Genomic DNA, 24,407 nt, shown 5'->3' with positions numbered 1-24,407 from the left:
TGACTTAACAAAAGAAGGAAAGGCACCCACTGTGAACACGTAGACTGAAAACCTGGTGCCATGTAAAATTAAAATAAAATAAAATAAGGGAAAGTCAGTTCATGCAATAATTGTTAAAATCTTAAAAGCTTGTATCAGATTTAGTAATAATTCTTAAATGCGCCGTGTTGAATCAATATAAAAATTGGGATCCAAGTGAGAACAATACAAAATCCAAACCTTTATAATCATATCAGGAGACGCTTGGCAGGCGAGTTTAGAATGTTAAAATGGGAATGAAATTTGTTTCATTAACATTCTTGATGCTCAATAGATAAGAATCGGAATTAAAATATGGATTTGATATTCCTAATTTCATAACTCATTCATCCCTAGGTTATTGTTAAATTCATTCCTCCCTATTCATTTGTTTTTTTTACAGCCCAGCCCCCTCCTCCGAACATTTTCTTCTTTTCTTTTCTTCTCTTTTGCTTTTCACGTTTCTATCTCAGCGCCTTTCTCCCTCGCTCGTCGCCGCGTCTCTACTTCCCCGCTCATCGACCCACCCGCGACTACTTCCTCGGCTGCCCACCTGATCATCGGTGCTTCTTCTTCCCCGACACCGCCCGTGGCTCTGCTTCCTCTGCCGCTCGCCCACCCGCGCTTCTTCTTCCCCCACCCCCCCCCCCCCTCTTCTTCCCCCCCCCCCCCCCCCCCCCCCCCCCCCCCCCCCCCCCCCCCCCCCCCCCCCCCCCCCCCCCCCCCTCTCCTCCTCCTACTTCCTGCTCAGCCGCCAACACCTCTCCCCCTTCCTCTTGGCCACCCCTGGTAAGTGTGACAAACGACTTCTTTATGTGTATGCATCAATAAAATTAATTGTGTAACTTGTCGTATGTAAAATGTGAATGCATTTTAATTCTGTACGCATCAGTAAAATGTAAACACAATCAAATGTAACTTGTCATAGTAAATTAATTAACATGACATTAATTAATGTTAAAGCATACGTATTTTCTTTAATCATATAAAAAATTAAAGTGGAGAGGTCATGCGAAGCCTATTCATCGGGTTTTGTTTAGATCAAGAGTTTGCTGCTTCTACTAATCTACGACAATGAGTCAATATTTCACAGTACTTGCTTATTCCTAATGAACCAATGGGCAAGAAGGTCTCTTATCTTTATTTGATTTCTAATTGTCTTTGTGAAACATGTCATTCCAACTGAATTTCTAAGGCTCGATATTTAGGACAGCGGTGAACAAATTTAAACCAAGAACTATAAATACATAACCTAGTAAATTCTAATAATGTAAAAAAGTAAAGAACCCACAAAAGAAAAAGGAAAAAAATCATACAAACTATTTAATTATGGCCTAAATTTGTACCACTTTTCTGTACCTTAATTTAACTTGAGCCACTGTTTAAACCCAATTTTTTAGGTAGGAGACATAAGTCAATGAGGTTACATGTTTTTTATCTGAAATGTTGACCATTGTTATGATTTGGTTCCGTATTTATTCATGTATGTATGAGCTGTTTGATATTTATTCATGTATAGTTTTGGTTCTAACTTATTATTGGTGACATCGGTTGTTATATAATGTAGATAAATATGACACGACCACCGTTAAACTATAGAAGACGTAGATTATTATGCACTTTGTGGAATATGTATGGAATGCTCATGGGTTGTTTGGTTGTCCTACTTTATCAAATTGCAATACTTGCATATCGTCGAAGTATAATTCATCAAATAAAAAGTAGAGAGGATAAATCGACTGCACATATGAAATGGATGTTCAACCTTACAAAAGAGAGCGATGAAATAAGTATTAGTGAACTTCGAATGAATAGGAGAACATTCAGGATATTATATGATATGGTTCAAGATGTTGGAGGTTTAAAAACCACAAAAAATAATACTATTGATGAAATTGTGGCCTTATTTGTCTACGTGTTGGCACATCATAAAAAAAATCGAACGATGAGTCTCCTTTTTAAATGAAGTCGAGAGACAGTGAGTCGTCATTTCAATCTATGTCTTCGAGTAATTTTACAACTGCATAACATATTGCTCAAGAAACTTGAATTGATACGCGATGACTACGAAAAAGATAGATGGAAACCATTTAAGGTAAACATTTTTTAATCACCTATAATTCTTCAGTTTAATTATATTTTTTATTTCAATATATAATTCTTATAATTAAAAATTATTATCGGGTTGTTTAGGTGCTTTAGACGGTACTTTTATCCAAGTAGCATCCTCTAAAGAAGAAAAACACAACGTTATCATACAAGAAAAGGAGGGGTTACAACAAATGTGTTGGGAGTGTGTGTGTTGAATCATAGACGTTCGATATGATAGGATCTTTCGTACGGCTAGAGAGGGGGGTGTGAATAGCCGCCCCAAATCGCTCTCGTTTCTTCCTACAATTAGGTTAGTCGCAGCGGAAAATACAAAGAAACGAAAGAGAAGAAAACCAAACCTTAACACGAGGATGTAACGAGGTTCGGAGATTAGGGCTCCTACTCCTCGGCGTGTCCGTAAGGTGGACGAGTCCGGTCAATCCGTCGGTGGATGAGTCCCCGGAGAACCGGCTAATACAATATACTCCTTGTGGGTGGAGAAACCTCGCCACAAACAAAGAGTACAAGAGCAGAAGAAAAGCAATACAATATGAATACAATCGCACTCTACCAATTGCTTGCTTTCTTGTCGATTGGAGGTGAAGCAACTTCACGCGACGCCTACAACAGCAGGAACCTAGGAAGCTCACGCGAAGCTTTGGAGGAGCTCAACAAAGCAAGAAGGAAGAAGGAGATTTTTCGCACGGAAGATGCCTCGATCCTTTATACCGCGAAGAAAAATGAAGAAACTAACCGCTGTGTCGCGGCTAGAACCCGATCGGTCTGACCGATCGGCCCAGCGCATGAGGCTTGTTTGTCACCGATCGGTCCCGACCGATCGGTGTCGCGATCGAAGCCCGATCGTGGACCGATCGGGAACCTCGATCGGTCCATAGACCGATCCTCACGCCATCGATCTATTCTCGATCGGTCCGCCGATCGGTGGATCGGCGACCGATCCACGGTTCTTCTCGCGAGGTTCCCGATCGGTCTCCGATCGATCGATGAGCCCGATCGATTCGATCGGTCACCGGATCGATCGGCAAACGCAGATATCCGGATCGGCCACGACCGATCCAACTCGCTTAGAGTGCCCTCTCTAACCTAGTTCGGAGAACGAGCTACCGAGCCCTCTCCGACTCCATATGCCAAGCTTCACTCACTTGGACTTCTCAACACCGGATGTCCGATCACCCTTGATCCATCTGGATTTTCCTCGCCGGCTTCACTCACGGGACTTTCCACCGGCTTCACTCCTAGGATTTCCACACACCTAACATCCAGTTAGGACTTTCTCATTCACCTAGCTTCACTCACTAGGATTTTCACCGCCTCACTCACCAGGATTTCCAATCTGGCTTCACTCACTGGACTTTCCCCTGCTTCACTCACCGGACTTTCCTTGGCTTCACTCACCGGACTTCCCAACCGCCTAACATCCAGTTAGGACTTTTCCTTACTTCACCTCACATCGAACTAGTCACATCGATAGGACTTTCCACCGGCTTCACTCACCGGGACTTCTCCGTGCCAAGTCTTCATACTTGGACTTTTCCGTGCAAGTCTCCATACTTGGACTTTTCCATGCAAGTCTCCATACTTGGACTTTTGCCAAGCTCCTGCTTGGACTTTTTGCCAAGTCTCCATACTTGGACTTTTCCAAGCTCCCTGCTTGGACTTTTCCGTTGCCAAGTCTCCATACTTGGACTTTTTCCCGAATCAGGTCAACCAGGTCAACCTTGACCTACGGTTGCACCAATAATCTCCCAAACATCTATTCTTGTCCCATATCAAGAATAGAACTCTCTCACGAGTGTCAAACATCAACATGCAACACAACTAGGTCAACCTTGACCTAAGGTTGCACCGACAATCTTCCCAAGTCAAACATCAAAATACAACTCGAGTCAAGTCAACTCGAGTCGGGTCAACCAGGTCAACCTTGACCTAAGGTTGCACCAACACGATAGAGGGGGGGTTAATATCGAAAAACATTCGAACAGGAGTAAACGCAGCGGAAAAGTAAAACAATGCTAACACAATTCACTTTACTTGGTTCGGAGCCTGTGTCGACTCCTACTCTAAGGCCCGCGGTCGTTGACCGCTTTCGGTTTGACAGAGAAAGAAAATACCGACAACAGAATGAAAACAAAACCAGCACTGAGTCGGGAAGCTTTTCGTGGCGTCGCGAGAGCACAGAGGAGTAGATCTTGGATTCTGAGTTGTTGTTGAAGCTCTACCTCTGCCCCTTCTTTTATATGAGGCTCGGGGCGCCCTGGATCTCTTCCGGGCGCCCTAGTGAGACGTGGCAGGTCCAACCGGCGAGCTCCAAGTGGCGACGACGCATTCAGGATAAAGTTGCCTCCCGGGCGCCCGAATCCCTTCCGGGCGCCCGGACCACCTTTCTCCAGGAAACCTCTTTCCTGCAAGACAAGGTTAGTCCGAGGCAAATAGATAATGTATATCCTGCAAAACAAAGTGTTAGCACAGTTTATAAGTTCAATATAAGAAGTATGACTTAGATTCCGTCTTTCCGAGACCGGAATCTAGTCACGATCTCGACTTAGATATCCGAAATAGATCTAAGCCGGATCGACGCCTAATGTTCCCTTCCCGGGAACGCGTCCTCACAGTCACTCACCTGCCAGACGTCCGGTCAGCCCTTCGACCCGTCTGGACTTCTCGCCAACTATCCGGTCAGCCCGTCGACCTAGCTGGACTTCTCGCCAAGCTTCCGGTCAGCCCGTCGACCCGCTTGGACTTCTCGCCAGCTATCCGGTCAGCCCTTCGACCTAGTTGGACTTCTCGCCAAGCATCCGGTCAGCCCGTCGACCCACTTGGACTTCGTGCCAGACATCCGGTCAGTCTGTCGATCTGTCTGGACTTAGCCTGCACACTCGGTCAAGTGTTAGATCACGACAAACCTAACTTAACCAGATTTGTCATTCATCAAAACCTAAGTTAGACCGTTAGTGCTAACCACACCAACAGTGTGTTGCTCACAAATGCAATTCATATATATGTTACCTGGGTGGGAAGGTTCTACCCATGATGGTCGGGTACTTCGTGATGTCATCAGTAGATCATCTGGTCTTAAAGCCCCTCAAAGTAAATAACAAATACTTTTTATTTGAAGTTGGAATTATGACAAAATTTCAAATTTCCGAAATACTTGCAATTATTAACTAGTGTCCTTGGTTTAGGTTGTTATTATTTGGTCGATGCTGGATATTGCAACTCAGATGGATTTTTGGCACCTTGCCGAAGGCATAGGTATCACCTCAATGAATGGGAAGGTCGTCGTCCCGAGACAACCGAAGAATATTTTAACATGAAACACTCTAGAGCTAGGAATGTTATTAAGAAGTTGTTGGGGTTCAATCAATGTCCCACATTAGAAAAATTTGGTAAAAATCATGGGGTTAAAAGGATGCAAGATATCTCCATTGGCATGAGGCCTTTTGGGTAGAGCCCAAGAGCAAAGCCATGAGGGCCTAGGCCCAAAGTGGACAATATCATCATCCACATATCTCTACAATGACACGATATTGTCCACTTTGGGTCTAAGCTCTGATGATTTTGCTCTTGGACTCTATCCAAAAGGTCTCATGCCAATGGAGATATCTTGCATCCTTTTAACCCCATGATCTTTACCAAATCTTTTCAATGTGGGACTTTGATTGAACCCCAACAATCCTCCCCTCAAACAAAGCACAACAATTACTCTCATGGTCCGGGCCTCCCCGCAAGCATCTGGTCACTCTGACTTGCTCTGGGCCTCCCGTAAGCATCCGCATCCGATCACCTTGACCTATTCCGGGCCTCCCCGCGAGCATTCAGCCACCTTGACCTGCTTCAGGCCTTACTGCGAGTATCCGGTCACCCTGACCTACTCACCTCCCCGCGAGTATCTGGTCACCTTGACCTGCTCCAGGTCTCCCATAAGCATCCAGTCATCCTGACCTGCTCCAAGCCTCCCTGCGAGTATCCGATCACCCTGACCTGCTTCGGGCCTCCCTGCGAGCATCTGGTCACCCCTGACCTACTTGCTTCCGCACAAGTATCCGATCGCCCTGACCTGCTCCAGGCCTCCCACGAACATCCGGTCACCCTGACCTACTCTGGGTCCACCCTCAATTTCGTTCAAGGCCACCCCACATGGTATCTGGTTCATACCATGACTCTGATACCATTTGTTGCTCCCAAAGGATGTCCATATATCTCCACAATGGCATGATATTGTCTACTTTGGGCCTAGACCCTCATAGCTTTGCTCTTGGGCTCTACCCAAAAGGTCTCATGCCAATGGAGATATCTTGCATCATTTTAACCCCATGATCTTTACCAAGTCTTTCCAATGTGGGATTTTAATTGAACCTCAACAATCCTCCCCTCAAACGAAGGACCACAATTATTCTCATGGTCCGGGCCTCCCCGCGAGCATCTGGTCACTCTGACCTGCTCTGGGCCTCCCCGCAAGCATCTGCACTCGGTCACCTTGACCTACTCTGGGTCTCTCCGCAAGCATTCGACCACCTTGACCTGCTTCAGGCCTCACCGCGAGCATCCGGTCACCCTGACCTACTCGCCTCCGCGAGTATCTAATTACTTTGACCTGCTCCAGGCCTCCGGCAAGCATCCAGTCATCATGATTTGCTCCAAGCCTCCCCGCGAGTATCCGGTCACCCTGACCTGCTTCGGGCCTCCCTGCGAGCATCTGGTTACCCTGACCTACTTGCTTCCGCACAAGTATCCGATCACCCTGACCTGCTCCAGGCCTCCCACGAACATCCGGTCACCCCTAACCTACTCCGAGCTCACCCTCAACTTTGTTCAAGGCCACCCCACATGATATCTGGTTCGTACCATGACTCGGATACCATTTGATGAGCCCAAAGGATGTCCACATATCTCCATAATGACATGATATTGTCCACTTTGGGCCTAGGGCGTAATGACTTTGCTCTTGGGCTCTACTCAAAAGGTCTCATGCCAATAGAGATATCTTGCATCCGTTTAACCTCATGATCTTTACCAAATCTTTCCAATGTGGGACTTTGATTGAACCCCAACAAAAGTGTTTTGGATTGTTGAAGGGTCGTTGGAAAATCTTAGTTTCCCCTTCATTTTTTCCAATGCAAACCCAAGTTTGTATTATCATTGCATTTTGTTAGCTTCATAACTTGATCCGTAAATTCATGAGACATGATCCTTAGGAGTGTATTCTTGATGAAGATGAACACACTGAAGATGATGATAGTGATCACGGGACTAAAATGGAATACATACGTACAATTGCCCCAACTAATCGGTGGACTGCATTAGGAATTATTTAGCACAACAAATGTTTAACAATTGGGAAAATGAAGTATTTGATATAGAATGACTTTCATTGTTGTGATGTTTGTTCTGTTGTCTATGCAACTTCCTTCATATTAAATTTTTGTGTCTCTAATATGACCAGGATAGTAGGATGGAGAGTAATCCCGAGAAATCTATGGGAAAGAATGTAGTACGAGGAAGAAGTAAAAACAAAGTTTTCTGGACGGAAGAGGAGAGTTGGGCATTAATAAGATGTTTGTAAGATATGACAATCGATTCTCTTTGGAAAACAGAAGGAGGGTTCAAGAACAACTACATGATCGAGATAAGAAATATTATGATCCAAAAACTGCTAACTTTCACAAAATATGTCAGTCACATTGAATCTAGGATCAAAACCTTAAAGAGGAAATTCCATGCTATCAATGAAATGTGCAGGCAAAGTGGTTGTACTTGGAATGATGTCAAAAAGAAGATAACTTGTGAAGAAACATGGTATCTTGAATGGATTAAGGTATGTGTATTAGTCATTATTTGTTTTTTTTCATGTTAAATTGATTGTTATGCTTTGTTTTTTTCATAGAATCACAATGATGCTAAAAGTCTCTATAATGTATCATTCCCTTATTTTTCGGAGTTAAAGATGATATATGGTAAAGACAGAGAAACATACCTTGTTGCAGAAGATCCTATGATGACTACACAAAACATCACTGATGTGGATGCTGGGTTGACCATATCAGATGACAATTCACTTGCTGAAAAAGGAGTTGAAGTTGGTTCGATGTAAAATCAACAACCTTCTGTTACATCAAGGACATCTCACTCTAAGGAGAAAAAGAAATCATCCGTTGACAGAGTTCAAAAAGTTTCGAAGAGGTCAAAGACTTCAACTGTGCAAAATGTCGATTCTGACTTCAAGTTACTCAGTGCTCAGGTTGAGGGATTTATGCAAATTGTTAGCTCACAATTTGAGTAAATGTCATCTTGGGTTCAATGTAATTCCTCAAAAATACCACAAGTTCTTGAGATGTTGGATAAGTATGATTTCATTGGTAAGAACAAGTACATGACTGCTCAAGTAATTTGTGAAGATCCTTTGAAGGTTGAGTTATTGTTCAGTTTGGATCCCTTTGAAGTTGAAGATTTTATACTTAGTTGCTTGGAATATTATGTTTGTGATGTCGTTGGATTTGATGAATATTTTTTTGCTTCTATCATTTTTGATATTACGATAGACGTTTTGATTATGCAAGATCATTGATAAAGTTGTTATCATCATATTACGTTTTTTTAATAACATTGTTCAGTCCATGACTTTGTGTGATTATTTTTATATTTTACTTATAAGGGTAAAATGAGAATTTTGGCTGATTCCCATCCCATAATTTAAGCCAAACCAAACAACATTAATGGGAATAATATCCATTCCATGTGGCAAAAAAAAAGGTGATTCGCTCGCCCCCAGCACCCCCGCCAACCCGTCCCTAGGCCAACACGGAGGAGGTAAATCACGAGTGACTACTAGCCATTAGTGCAAATGGCCAAGACATGGGGGAGGTTATGCTCGGTCACGCCGAGTTTCGACCCCAAGACCTCATATAGCAACACCCCATGTCTTAACCATCGCACCGCCCTGAGGGAACTAGAATAATATCCATTCCAGTATCTATACCAAGCATCATAAATCCAGTAATCATTCCCATTGCTATTAACCCCTCAATCAAAACCCATTATCATTCCCATTGCCAAATATATACAATTTACACTTCCAAATTTCTCTGTATGTTCTTAAAACGGAGGAATTACATGTAGTCAGACACTGCCTTTGTGATAGAAACAGCATCCCTTTTGTGAATGTAACTGGAACACAATTACACTCCAGACACCAATACAAAACAACACTTGGCAGCAGAATCGGACCAAAAGTTCTTTTGTTATAACTTACAGTTTGTTCAGGACCTCGAGACCATTCTTCAACTTACTTTGCCTTTCTTCCTTTTTCGCTCACTAAGATCCGTGCTCATTCTTTATTTCGCCAGTTGGTCTGCCTTCTGAGGTTTTCTCAGCCGGCTGTCCAAACTCTTCCTTGCAATCTCAGAACAGCTACAAGCTCTTTGCTCATCATCTGTAGCTGTAGATTCAGATAGGCAGGTTTCTTCATGGTTGTTTAGCTTCGTCTCCTTTGAATTGTCTTGGTGTCACTATCTAGTAGATGCAATAAATTTCTTGAGGTGCTTGATGAATTGAGGGTAAAGTTCAAGATTACAGTGGCCACCACGGTCTAGCCAAAGAGGATCGTATTTGTGTTTTCTAAGCTCCCAAAGCTGCTTTCCGTGCGAGCAATGAACAACTTCATCTACAGTACCCAGACAGTAGCATGCAAGTAAGGTGATGGATATTTCTCAACATCAACAAATCATACTAATAACTATGTTGGCTATGATAGTTCATCTACTTGACTAACAAAACAAATCAATGATAATTATGTTGAGTCTGAACTTTAGTGTTTTGTTTTGAATATGAAAATCATAGCTTTATTATATGAAGAACCAATTTCTTCTACACATTACATATGTTTTGCTGCTTTCTCCAAACCAATGCATTTAATTAAATGGATTAATTTGGCAATATTCTTATAAAATGGTATCAAGAAGACTTGCATAATCCTCTTGAAATATAAATTAGATGTTTCCCTCTTAAATTGTTTGCTTTTATCTTGTTGTGGCTCAAAAGCTAGATTGATTTCTTGCGACCTTTAGAAGTTGATCAGAAACTAACAGACTAAAATTTCTTCAATCCAATTTATTGTATAAAAAAGGCTAATGAGAACCTAAACAATATCTAGAAGATATAACTTGCAGAGAAGGCTAAACTGTTTATTTTAATTTATTTTATTGATAAAATAGACAGTAGAGCACCAGATTCAAACATAAGAAGCAGATCCAAGAACCAGCAAAATGAACTTACATGAATTACCAAAACTGGACAATTGACAAGGTTGATTTTGTCTATATTCTGCAACAAAGCTAAATCATCACTATGAATTTGCAAAAACTTACCTTGTAAATGTCAAACCAAAATGTGTGCTTAACTGGATACAGTACGCTAAGTCCAGAAAGGATGGCACTCTGTAGAACAACAGCTCTTAACTTCTGAAGACGGGAGGCCAAATCAAGAGTTGGACCACTGCCCAGTGACTGACCATACAGGATTAAGTCCTCATCTTCTACTCCATAGTGTTCCTTAAGACAGTTATAAACTACATCTACGCCTGCATATGTATTGTACTCACTTGGCTGCAAAGAAAAATAAATTCACAAAGATGAGACAGTTTGACAAATAGAATCTATGTTATATGAACTAAAACTCATGCAAGAACCAAACTAGCAGATAAAACACAACCTTTCCAGTGGATTGCCCATAACCAGAGTAGTCATACCTGCAAAATAGGAGGGTCGACAAATATTTAAATACACAGCCCAATCATTGGCTTTTATCTAAAGCAAGTTGAACTTGCAACATGCATCGTCGAACTTGCAACATGCCCCGCCGCGTAGGGAGGCGCAGGACGTGCGCGTCGTCGCGGCCCGCGACCGCGATACCGGGAATGGAGAGCCGCCCGCTCCCCTCGTCGGCGACCACAGCGTAGGAGGGCGGGCTCGGAGGGAAGAAGCAAACTTGGCGGCGATCGAGGACGTAATTACGCCCATCTTAGCCGCCTCCCACGATTTGAAATCATCAACGGCCCGGAGGGCGACGAGGCACCTTCCGTCGCTGTCGGACGAGCGGTCCAGGAGGCAGGGGCGACGAGGGGGAGGCGGCGGTGTGTTTATCGCAGCCGATCAACGTCGCCGGGGCCCGCTACATGCATCACGTGGCGAATATGCGAGGGGACCCCTCTTCCGAAACAACAACGTGGTGCGGTCCCACCACACTCCGCAAATATAATAACACAAAGCTGGGGTCCAACGTCATCTCCAATGCGTAATCCTCCTTCAAAGTATGGTGTCTCATAAAGCGCACAGCATCAGAGTGATATCGTGCTCTGCGGTTGACCGAAGCGACGGGAAATCCTGTCCCGATAGATCGCTCGCTCGCTCGTTCTCATTACCCAATCCGCAGTTTCGAATGCAGGTAAACGTACCTGTTATTTGGATCATCGAATAGGATGGGTCGTGGATTTGGTATCTTATCAAATCATTGCACTGGCATCATCCAATCGAAATGCGACAGCACATGTCAAATGTAATACTTGTTGGGTCGCATCCCCGTTAGGTGGTCCAGCGACGATGTTCTAATCCAGCGGTCTAATTGCGCTAAAGGGCCTAGCATTCCATCGCCGGTTGACCGAGAAACTACCACTGCTTAATTGTTTCAAGTACTTGACAAATGCAGTTTGAGAATGAAAGATTGGTCAACGGAGCATTCCACGATAAATATTGAAATAAATCTAGCCGTCGAGAAAGCCGGCCGGTGCCATCCATGTCTTCCAATTCGACCGTTGGAGGGCTGTTCCTCCATCTGTTACAAAGAACGACAGCAACAAAAACAAGACAGAGTCGAATGCGCCATGGATGAGCATTCTCGACCTCCTCGAAGTCATCAGCAACCGGCTTAGAGTTGTTGCCGTCGCCGCAGCGGCCCGGCGGCGTAGGCGTAGCTTCCATGCGGCCGAGTAACTCTTGCCTAAAACAGCTTTAGGTTAGGAGTTTGTTTGACAGGACGCGATGTTAGAAAGAGACCAAATGCGCCATGGATGAGCTACTAGTTCCTTGTTCTGCTTCAAATACTAATGATGTCCTGTAATTTTCTGATTTAATAAAAATGATCAAAATTAAAATCGCTTTAATGTTGTCATAGTAGCAACAACTTATTATCAAATTAGAATGATTTTAATTAATTCTAATTAATTTAATAAAATTGTTTTTAAAAAATTAATATTATAATGCTCTATATGTATATATAATAATTTTTTTTAAATAAACAGATTTATTTTAATTGGATGGGTATATGAATTATAATACATCATCTATATTTTGTTGTAGATAGAGAGCACTAACACAGTAATAAATTGTACCAAAACAATAAGCATGTAGTAAACAAATAAATAAAAGAGAGATCGAGAAAATGTATCTCCGGTTGAAGCGTAAGCGTGCCGACTGTCTTTAGAGAATTTATTGTCGTCCACGGTGCAAGGTTCTCCGGTAAAATCCTCCCAAGATCCGACAACCACTCGCGTCGTCCGTAGGTGCACTCCAAGACGAACGGCGCACTCGGACTCAACCTCAAATCGCTAAAAATCAAAGCCTCAGGACAAACTCTCGGTAAGGAAGAAGACAGAGATAGGGAAGGAGAGAAAGCAGACTACTTCGGTGTGTGTAACCAGGAACAGAGGCAGTGTATTTATACACTCTGAAGCAGTGCACGAAGCAAAGCGTGCGTCGCTTCCTGACGCGCGGAATGTCGGCGTGCCGACTGTCTTTAGAAAATTTATTGTCGTCCACGGTACAAGGCTCTCCGGTAAAATCCTCCCAAGATCCGACAACCACTCGCGTCGTCCGTAGGTGCATTCCAAGACGAACGGCGCACTCGGACTCAACCTCATATCGCTAAAAACCAAAGCCTCGCTTCTTGACGCGCTGCTTCCTCACGCGTAGACTAAACCCAAGTGCGCTTTCTCACGCTCGGGCCAGAACCAAGAACCAGACCAAACCAAGCCGCTTGCAAGCGCGAGGCCAACGAGCTAGGAATTTGCATCCCCTGCGCGCGATGATCGCGTGCGTCACACCCGATTTATGGATTTCCGGCTTGAACCCCCCGAAACCATTTGATTTGTGCTCGGCCCGCGTATGCGTATAGGCCCCCCTTAACATTGCTAAGCAAGGATGAAAGGACTCCATATATAAGCTCTTTCAATCTTCTTGGCTTAATAATGTGGGACTAAATACATACACATACATTATCAAAACATGAAAATTAATTTGAATTAAATATATAAAAATCAACATATTTATCCAAATCTCATCCAGAATTATAATTTTGCAATCGAAACTATTAATTCACAAGTCAATTTCATTTGTCCCCGTTCTATATCTTACTATATCGATCGTATTTTTCACTCATCGATTTCTATTAGTCCACCAATCTTGTTGACGTTAACTCAATGCCATGACTGTCATTGACGAATAATAACGGGGACATGAGTATATTTTTAATTAATTTAATTATTTTTTGAAATCAAGATTCGATTCGTACACAAATTAAAAAAATAACGACAATAATAGCAGAAAGCAGGATGCTGGAAAAGAAAAACCTGTTTTAGCAGGAATTGAAACCATACTAAATTGATAAATGTAGAATTGTTTTTTTTCCTAAGTTGGCACATGTATTCGCTGATTAATTTTAAAGGTGGTCAATATCTTATAAAAGTTTATCATCGAACTAGAGTAAATCAAAAAACACTCTGCATCTATTATTAATTTATTAAAATTAGGACGAGATCTTTAAATATTACAAAATTTTAAAAGACGTCCTACGGTTGCACTATTACCATGCTATTTAGTCTAATTAATAATAGATGAATAATTAAATTAAAAAGGAACGAAAACAATATCTTTTGTATATTTTATCTTAAACAGATCCTAAGTTTCAATATTATTATAGCAACTAAAGCTACTACAACAACCTATAACAGTTACAGTTACCTCTTTAACTATCCTAAAATATAATATTTAACTCTAATTAATATATCAGAATATTTATATCAATTTAATCAAAATTACTTAAACTCCATCAAAATTATTTTTAACTTGGTAAAAAAAAAAATCACTTAAATTTTTTATAACAACAACTTAGTTATTTCACTGTATCAACTTTGTTAGTTACTACAACATGTTACCGCTTTATAGCAATTACAAAAATTTAAAGTGATTTTAACTTGATAGAGTTTAAATAATCATAACTAAATTAATAAATAATATTTTAATATAATAATATTCTATGTATGCTAATTTTAATTAGAGTCAAGTATTATATTTTATTATATTACAGTAGTTAGGATCAACATTATTATAAGTAAAAATATTCTCAAAACAAAATATATGATAAGGTGTGTATTTGCTGACTTTTATAAAAGAGACGTTAATTTGATGATTCGTTGGTTAAATGTGAAACACTCTTTTAATTTTTATCCTTAATTTAATTTGGTCTGATTGGACTTCTGCACAACTTCTGGTTGGATGGAAATTTGTTGGACGAATATGGAATTTTACCAAATAATAATAATTAGTTTATCTACTGCATACGGACAACGATCCACACGCACTCCCACCCGGCCCCTCCGTTGGCCCCTTAATTCATTTCTTTCCCATTTCTTCAGAGTAAGACGAACCTTACACTTTTAACCACAAACACTAGAATCCTCTTCTCTATGACCAATTAATCTCGTCGATCAAACTCACTCTCAATTAGCTATTATCGATGAACCGAACACGATCGGTTCGTCAGCTCGTCGAAATGAACGGGAAGCGAATGCATGCAGAAAAATTCAGTTAATTGGTACAGAAGATCAGGTCCATTGGAATTTCCCTAGAATACAAGCACGCATTATGAAAAGCTAGCTTTCTCATGGAACAATAAGAGACGACAATCTAAAATAACTGGGAATTAATTGCGAGTTAAAAAGCAAAAGGGAAGGAACAGGCGTGGAAAAGCTCACTTACTTGCTCCTCGATAGATTAGGAGAAGCTTTATCAATGGCGAAAGCAGGTTAGAAGATATATGGCTTCTTTCGCGGATTGCCGGATGTATTGAGCCGCCGCCGCTTCCGACGGCCGTGCTTCTAATCCGTAACTTTGTAGGATTCGTAGGTGATCTCCGACAGCCATGAACCGGGGAACAGCAGCTGTAGAATACCAGTTCAGGAACATGGAGATGAATGTTTTTCAAAAAAAAAAGAAAGGGTTTTACATTCTTTTAGTAAATTATTCTTCGCTCAATACGGAGGAAAGACTTAAAAAAGGATTTTGTTGATTCCTCAAAAATGTTCGTTTACTATAAAAAGCAGAAGAAAAAAAAATGAGCAGATGAGAAAAATGGATGCAAAGCGAGTTTGGACTCACATCGAGCTGCTTTTGGAGGACACGGGGTCGCCTCCGAGGCCGGCGGCGTGCTCTGTAACCCGTCACCGCGTAGATGTCCTCGTCGATCTCCTCCCTTGTAAGGGTTACCGAGAAATCGGGCCGCTCGCGCAGCTCAGGGATGCCTGACCTCGGCCGCGCCGCTTTTTTCTCGCCGGCAAAAGGGAGCGATCCGCTCGCTTGCGGCTCGAACATCGCCCGAACCCTAGCCCCCCTTCGCCTCGTCCGCAGCTTCCACGGCCACGTGGGAGCGGATGACGACGGCTCCGCTTCGGTCCCCTCCGTCCGAACCGCATCCGCCCTGGGCTCGTCGCCTTCGGATGGAGACGGCGGCAGCGGTGGCGCTTCATGAACTATCAGCTTGATTCGTTCAGCCGCTTCCCGGAGGTGAACCAACAGCTTCTCCCTCACCTCTTCAACCGCGCTGCTGTCGCCACTGCCTCCCTCTGGATCACCAGCCCTGATCCCCTCAGTATCTGAGAGACGCTGTCCTCCAGCGCTGTCGCCACCGCCGCTGCCGTCCGCCTCGTCCTTGCCGTTCACGCTCACGGAGCGTAGCACCCGCAGGCTACCCCACGTCTTCATGGTTGGAAGCGAGAAGCTTCCGCAGGTATTTCCCTGTGCAGCCACTCCGTTCGCCTCCTGCGGCAGCGTCGTCGCTGTCTCCGGTTGCTTCCGCTCCGTCTCCGCCGAGAAAAACATGGATCCGAGGCCTTCCGACGATGGTGACCGGATCCGGCTATCGAGCTCGTGCTACTGGGAAAGGATGCAAAATACTAACCTGCTAGCCCTCCTCGAGTCGGGAAACCGCCGGTAGGAGAGAGAGGGCAGCTAACGCTTTCGCTCGCGTGTGAATGGCGATGGAGGGATGAGAGAGGCGGACTCGCCCGGGGTTATAAATGGAATTAAAATAAACATAATATTCGGGAAAAAAATAGTTTGCGGCACATGGTTCGAGGGACCGGCTGAAATAACCGACGTGGCGAAGGGTTACTTGATAATAAATGTAATGCTTGCCTCAGTTCATGCAGCGATCATTCGGCAACGGTTCAGTTAAACGCATCGCTCTCGCTCGTCTCAATTGTTTTTGGGAGGGTACAATGGCCCTGGCCCACGTCGTGTGTCACGTGAGCTTTCGTCATAAAGCAGGGACGAGTGCGGGTGGGAACACGCGCAATGCACGCGCGAAGACTCCGGTCATATTCAGGCCGCTGGGCTTTGATTTCGGGTGATTTGATGGTGAACGCTTATATGGATTGGGGCACAATTCAATACTTCTTCCCGTCGAACATCAAATCTGATTCAGCCCAGAAAGTAGCTCTGGTTAAATTATATGCTGCTCGATAATTTCGTGATTTTAAAAATTTTAATATGGTTCGGGTTTGGCTTGGGTCACGTCTTGAGGAGCATCGAGTTGCGATCATATTGAGAACGAATAAAATTCTTATGGGTCCACTGATGCTACTCGTTATAATACCCGGATCGTTAGAGCAACGGGAGGTGGGTATATGGCTCAAAATGTGGTGGCCTTTTGGGTCTGAAGCTTCTTTCTATATGCAAGCTTGTTTTAAACCTGCGGGAGCGAGAACCAAACCGAAAGCGCATCTGAACGTTCTGAGAGGTAACCTCAAAAAAAAAAAAAAAACAAATATTTCTGTGTCTGCGTTTAATTTTCCATTGTATTGCTTTGGCTTCTTCCCTTCTCTTTTGCTCTCTCGATCGGAGAACGGAAGAGACCCCGATGGCGACCGCCCCGGAGAAGGAAGGGATCGACGTGACATCGGAAGGGCCGGTGGCGGAGAGACTTCTTGCGCCTCCGCCGCAGCTTACCCAATCTCGCCGTCTTCACAATTTCTCCTTTCCGACCCTGAGCTGGGGAGGCCAGCGCGTGCTCCGCTGCTCCAAACTCTCTGACTGTGTGGGATCCGCCGTGACTGTACCGGATGATCAGAACCGGACGGACACCCCAACAAAATTTCCGCTCGCGAGAGCGTCTCCGGGCGTGTTAGAGCCGAGGGAGGGCGAGGCGAGAGGAAGGGAATCGGAGAAAAATCCCTCCGCCGCACCGATTTCTGAGGCTGAACGACCCTGGAACTTGAGAACGAGAAGGGCGGCCTGTAATGCGCCTGCGGAGGCTCGGAACGACAACCATTGCTCGCCTTGTCATGGGGCTACGGAGATTGAGAAGGTCAACTTTCCCGTCAAGGCTCTGAGGATGGGATCAGACGAGTTGGAGAAAGGAGAAATGATAAAGTTCTCCGTCTCGCTGACTCGGAGGGAGATAGAGGAGGATTTTTTTGCCATCAAAGGGACGAAGCCCCCTCGACGACCAAAGAAAAGGGCTAAGATTATTCAGCGCGAACTTGATGTAAGTGATTCTTTGGGTAATAAACGAAGTTTGTAAGGAAGCATTATTTGATATGCCGATTGTTCTCTTCTTTAGATTCTAATTTAATTTGATTTCTCCTGCATTAGCTTATTGTGCTGTGATTTTCTTCATCCACCTGCAGGCACTGTTTCCAGGTTTGTGGTTGTCAGAAATAACACCTGATAGCTACAAAACTGATGAGAAAGGTGTCTTTTTTTTTCCTTTATTATTATTATTATTTTTTGTCTTCGCAATTGATCAAATTAGAAGCTCAATGTAGTGTTTGTCTCCTTCTTTGTTTTGCAGAAGTTGGCTAATTTGGTGAATTAAAGTCATCTTCTATGGAAAAGATATGTTTTAGTTGCTGCGTGTCTCTGTTCTTTAGTCACAGCCAACCTTGTTATGTAGAATACCTTGTTCTATGTAGAATGCCTTGTTAACCTATAAAGCACAAGGTTAACTAAAATAAATGTGACATTTTGCTGCTTCTTTAAATGATGATCTGTTTCATTTCTTTTTGAACTTCTTTAAATACACAAAAATAGTTTGTTCAAAGAGGGAAAATGTATGGAATGACTGAGATAATATATTTCATTTATTGTTGTTTTAATAATATGCAGTGTATTATGCAAATATCCTGAAGCTTTTGTTATTTGGCAAGAGGAGGATTAAATTGAAGCTCCTAAAATGCAAGACTTTTATGTAATTACGTTACTTCATATGCTGTTCGTATAAGATAGTTTCAAGTTCTCTGGCATTAATGCAACAGTGTTCTCTCATATCACATATACAATGCATCCATTTCTTAATAAAGACTTTGGATCACTTGTGCAATTTCAAGATTTAAGTGCAAAACGAAATAGCTTTTCAATGTCGTGGGTGCATATGGCAAAGGAATTCAATAGAAAGGCTTGCCAACTTTAGATGTTGCTTGATAAATGCCACGCTAATACTTATATCTGTCTTGTCAAAGTAATCAGTTACATTTACTTGATAAATCATCATTATTTGATTTTGCTACAAATAGGTACTCCATTAGAGATGTCTAATTTTCATATGGAAACCGACAGTGGATTGCTTAGAATATTGAACAGGAACTGCATACATACTTCATAACCTTTTTCCAGAGTTCGCATTACTCCATTAACCATCTATATGTTGTTTCTATGATCCAACTAAAGTCCACTGCGGTCTGAACATGTCATCATATTCTTTTCTCATGAGCATAAGAAATGTGGTCGGTTCTATGCCATTAGAACATAGAAAGAGCTTAATATGAGATTTTTATTTTTTTTTATTGAGTGACAACATACAAACAGTTTTTTTAGACATTTTTATACATCCTTTCCTCTAGGCTATAGCTTCTAGGAGACAAAGTGTGGAGCCTATTGCTTCATTCATTTTTTATGGCAGATTAACTTCGCATGTCCAGTCTCAGGCTAAATATAGAACTATCAACCAGGCTGCTTGAAAGCAACAGTTATTTCCTGAGGTTTTTCATAGATCATAGTTCAATTGTTATATCTGGGTTTTTGTCCAATAATTACTTGGATTCTTTTTCCTTTTTCTAGTGTCATTGATGGGGTCATGGGGATCTATCAGTGGGTACTGGGATTCTGTTTATTTAAACTCATCATGTTATCATCATCATGGTCTGAATTTTATATGTTTTTGGACCCAATTGACCTATTGCAGATGGATGTTTGGAATTTTTATCCATTGTGTTGTATGTCAGCAAAGGATGCTATTATATTTTTCAACTTCAGAAGAACTGTACTAAGGATCAGTAGCAGTGTCGGTATAGTGGTTTGGTTGTGAGGGTTTCTTCAATGACCAAGTTATTCAATTGGACGCTATTGTTGAGGATGTACAGGTTTTTGTTTTTCATATCCATGCAATGTAAAATTCTCTGAAAAATTTGTAGATTTTGGCAACACAAAATTCTCTGAAAATTAAGGATTCACTGAATGGACTAAGTTGAGCTCAAAAGAAATAAGGGTTGAATCTTGAGAATCATTATCTTTTAATGCTTCTAGACTGGCTATAGTTCCTGTACAAGAATAGTGGTTTGGTCAGAATTTAAAAGGAAAAACAGATTTGTTGTAGAATCAGGGACTGAAGCCTTGACTTTCTTATCTGGCTTATGACCTTAACAATTTGTGGGTCTTCCCCAATTCTTTTCTGATCTTTTCAATTCTTAGTAGCAATAATTCATTCACCATGATTTCTACCTAATACCACTGCTAGTGCAAGTCTTAAAGATAAATCTGAAGTTCAGGGCTGGTATATGTATCTAGGTTATAGTTCTGGAACTTTGACCTGATTATCTAAGCTATATTATTTGGTCAAACTAGATCTGGAATGGGATTCAATAGAAATATTTTGTGATTTCTCAATTCTGTATCTAATGATATCTCTAACAGAAGGTGGTTTATTGTACTTTCTAATGAAATGGAAACAATGTACATATCCAGCTTTGTGCTGTGTTGCTTGAAGTGTAATTTGATTTTAGTAATTAGTTCAATCCTTTTGAAGATCCAGTATTTAATGGATATTAAAATAAACTTGTTACCATCTTAACTTCATCGTGCTGCAAAGCAACCTTCCATTTTAGACTTGGCATATCATAACTTGTCATCCATTCTGTATTTGGCATGAAATTTAATTAACTCATGTTTAAGTTCTAGCTTCTAAATTTTTTGTTACTGAGAATGCTAGAAAAGGATTGCTCTTGTAATCTTTTACTTACATGGATCATATAGCTTGGACCTTCTACAGCTTTATTCATGAAGGTACAACTGCATCAATTTTGTAGTGTTACAATCCAGACATGGTTTCCAGTCATTGAACACTTAAATGCTCGTGTCTTCAGCGGTTTCTTGATGGACTAGCTCGGTAATTTATCATTGCTATACTTTCGGAGTAACACTTGTAGTTGAAAATAAATATTTGTTTCGTGTATTTTAATGATCATTTCTCTGACAACAAATGCAGAGCCTTCTTTGTAAACCAATTGGCCAGGCTATGGTAAAAACATTTTGCATTGTTTTTTTCTTTATTTTAATTTGTTTTTTTATGATGGTTATTCTTTCATCATATCAATTTGATTTTGTTGTCTTAATGTCGCTCATGCCTATGAAAAATTACCTTCATTATTTGTTCAATATGTGAATCTACTCCTAATTTTCATGTATTCATCAAAGATCTTCATAGCGACTTAATGTATTATTTAATCACGAGTAAAAGAGTCTTTGCTTTGCGAACCATATGTTGCTGTTTAATGTAAACAAACTTTGATTTGATGAGGCATGTATGTCTCACCTAGCTTCCTAGTGCCAATACAAACTTGTAGAATTTTGAGCATCGTGCGCGGACATTGATCTACAATGCTCAAAAATAGAGTTCCTCATTTTGTAATTTTATGGAATGACAAACTGATTAGTTTAATATGACTGAGGCATGCAGCTACGACTCTTTATTCTGATATTGTCATGTGCTTCAGTACTAGTGCCCAGTGGGCAATGTATACTACTGAACAAATGGTTAATCATATATGGTGTGGCCATTGCCTTCTACAGTTCTACCTCGAAGAGGTGGTGCCAAGAGTTGATGTCATTGGTGATGGTCTCTTAAAGGGCGTTCTAAAGTAAAGTTCTCTTTCGGGTCGCTTGGTTATGTATAGATAGATTGATTCAAACAGTACTTGGATTAGATAATTCATTTACAGGGATTAGGTTGCGCGTAGCTTGCTTGCTGATTATAAACTATTTTGCCGTTGGTGTCTCAAATGCTGTATGTCATATACGTGGGGAAAAAAGAAATCAAATTTAGACTAATGAAACATAAATTTAGAAGGAGAAAAAGGAAAATGTTTGTGCTGTCAATTCTTATATATATATATTATAACATTTTTTTTCATAACATTTTTTATTTAATATTCTTGTATTCAGTATTCACAGCGCTGCATAAATTTTTGGTTCTGTTGAGGGTCTTGATGACTCGGTTTCCAGCTTTCAGGTAATAATACAAATTCAGTTCTAGAACCTCTGTAAAGCTATGCCTTCACTGTTAATTGGAAATTTCCTTCCTAGATATTCAGTTAACCTGATGATAATTTCAATACTCCAACGTGGTGCATGTGCTTCGGTCGATCATAAACTAAGTAAAGTAGAATGTTGGCTTGCTTTATCAGTATTTTGCCATGAGGGGCTTACTTTCTAGCAAACGGAATTCTCTAGATTATGACCCTTGATCCGCTCCATATAACAGGTGAGATTCATAAAATCCCATCTGTATAATAATTGGAGTCTATAAAATTTCATCTATGAATGAACTGTTCCATTCTTTAGACCGTACTTTGGTCCAAGGATCCGTGCTCTACTTACTAGGGGTTCTTTTGCATCGAAGAACGATAACCTCGATCTGCCATCGCGTGCCATTTTTTATGTTTTTTTATGTTTTTTTTATTTTTTATTTTTCATGCATCTGCAAGTGATCTTTCATTGTAGATATCAATGACTTGAGAGCAAGATTCCAGCAGAAGTTTCAGAAGAAAGGAAAGAATAAGAGACCAAGCGGAACGTTGCACTACTAATTACGTTTGGGTAATTTACCATATCACTCAATAAAAACAAATTTCAATATTTGATTATTATTTTTAATCAGATCTCGTCCTTTATTTGTTTTTCAATTTATTTTATTATCCAAATTAAAAAATATTGTTGATGAAATGACAACGTGGCCACTATTCACTCCGTTTTTAAACTCCGCCGCAACACAAATTAGACTTCAGATAAAGCATAAATCATGAAGATGACTCGGCAACCATAATTCTCTGGTCATTCTTCACTCCCTCAATCATCGATACCAATACCGCTTCATCCAACCTCGTGTGTATTTTTTATATTCTTAGACTCCGTTTCATTCTTCGACTCTGTTTAGTTAGAGTAATATAATTAAATTTGTAATGTAATAATATTTATAATATAATATAATAAATATTATACTATTATATTGGGTGAAAGTTGGTGTCAATTATTTTTTTTTAAAATATAATTTATATTATTATAAAATGATAAAAATATTTTACTATTTTTGTTGATGTCTGGAGACACTGGTGGTCGACAGTGGCGGTGGTGGTGATAATTATCTTGATGACTGATTGATACAGTAAATAAATTAGGAGTATATTTGATATTTAAATTTTATTTAAATATTGATATTAGATTATATAGAATTGTCTAAAGAACCTATATTATAAAATTTTATTATATTTTATAATTAAGATTATATTATATTTATTTTAGAATGGTACTAAACAAAATAATTAATATTATAATATAATCTTGATTATATTATAAAGTTGCTTATCCCTAGGGGTGTAAACGAATCAAGTCGCTCATGAGCTATTCGAAGCTCGATTTGATAAAAATTCGTTTGAACTCGTCTAATAAGACTTGTTAAGATAAACAAACTAAGCGCATGCTTCATAATATGCAGCTCGTTAGCTCGTGAACATATTCGTTAAGCTCATAAATAAACTTTTAAATAAAAATAATAGTTTTAATATTGAATTTATATATTTTACACTCTACTTATGTAACATATGGATAAATATATTAAATTTATTTATTAGAATAAAATTATAAATTTTAATAAGAATATTATAATTTTCTCTAAATATATAATTTAATTTTTAATAAATATTTAAATTTATAATTTATAATTTATAATTATTAAGCTCGTTTAGGCTCGATAAAAGCTCGAATAAGCTCGTGAGCCATGAAAATATTTGTTAAATAAAATTCGATATCGGCTCGATTATAAACAAATCAAACTTAAACATTCAAGAATTCGACTCAGCTCGGTTCGATTTCACCCCTATTTATCCCTCACCAAATGTAGCCTTCACCTGTTGCTTGACTTGGATCTATTTTTTTTAAATACACTATTAACCTAAATAAGAGATAAATTAATTGATATGTTTTAAAGATTTTAATTATAAAAATCTAGTCCAAAAATTACTATTCACATATTTTAAATAATATTATATTATTTTATCGTCCATTTTTTAAATAGTTCTAAGAAGAATTTTTGTTCTTCTCTTAATTAGATATTAAATTATGGATGAAATAATATTTTAATAATTTTTAAAAGACATCTTTTAATTTTTCTGTAAATTAAATTATAATTTTCAAAGTGCGTATATATAAATGCATTCTCCTAAAAAAAAAACACTTTATTTTTTTTTTAAAAAAAATAACGCATAAAATGAATAATTTGGAAAAATTTAAACAACTTCCTTTAATAACACATAAAAGTAATCCACGTGTTTACGAAATCAAAGTTTAATCGTTAAGTTTGAGAGGATCGAGATTGACATACCGGCTCAGATCAGCTCGGCTCGGATCAGCTCGGTCAACCTTTTAACGGCGCTGGCGGCTCGTGCGAAAGCGTTAGCCGGTGAC

General features: G+C 40.4%; 2 protein-coding genes and 1 pseudogene across 2 annotated transcripts; 1 reads left to right on the top strand and 2 right to left on the bottom strand.

Moving 5' to 3' along the window:
* Positions 1–9,142: 9,142 nt before the first annotated feature.
* On the bottom strand, positions 9,143–11,746 carry LOC121980582 (annotated as a pseudogene).
* A 3,343-nt stretch (positions 11,747–15,089) lies between these two features.
* On the bottom strand, positions 15,090–16,433 carry LOC121980575. The gene is made up of 2 exons (XM_042532674.1): positions 15,555–16,433; positions 15,090–15,337 (listed from the first exon to the last, which is right to left on the bottom strand). Exons 1-2 carry the CDS (start codon positions 16,272–16,274, stop codon positions 15,275–15,277), a joined length of 783 nt encoding a protein of 260 aa, XP_042388608.1. The 5' UTR covers positions 16,275–16,433; the 3' UTR covers positions 15,090–15,274.
* A 732-nt stretch (positions 16,434–17,165) lies between these two features.
* Positions 17,166–18,469, top strand: LOC122000924. The gene is made up of 3 exons (XM_042555466.1): positions 17,166–17,940; positions 18,083–18,146; positions 18,247–18,469. Exons 1-3 carry the CDS (start codon positions 17,314–17,316, stop codon positions 18,255–18,257), a joined length of 702 nt encoding a protein of 233 aa, XP_042411400.1. The 5' UTR covers positions 17,166–17,313; the 3' UTR covers positions 18,258–18,469.
* Positions 18,470–24,407: the final 5,938 nt, after the last annotated feature.

Source organism: Zingiber officinale, chromosome 1B, assembly GCF_018446385.1.
Source record: "Zingiber officinale cultivar Zhangliang chromosome 1B, Zo_v1.1, whole genome shotgun sequence".
Taxonomy (NCBI): domain Eukaryota; kingdom Viridiplantae; phylum Streptophyta; class Magnoliopsida; order Zingiberales; family Zingiberaceae; genus Zingiber; species Zingiber officinale.
Note: the sequence above shows the minus strand (reverse complement) of the source record. Positions and strands in the feature narration are given on the sequence as shown.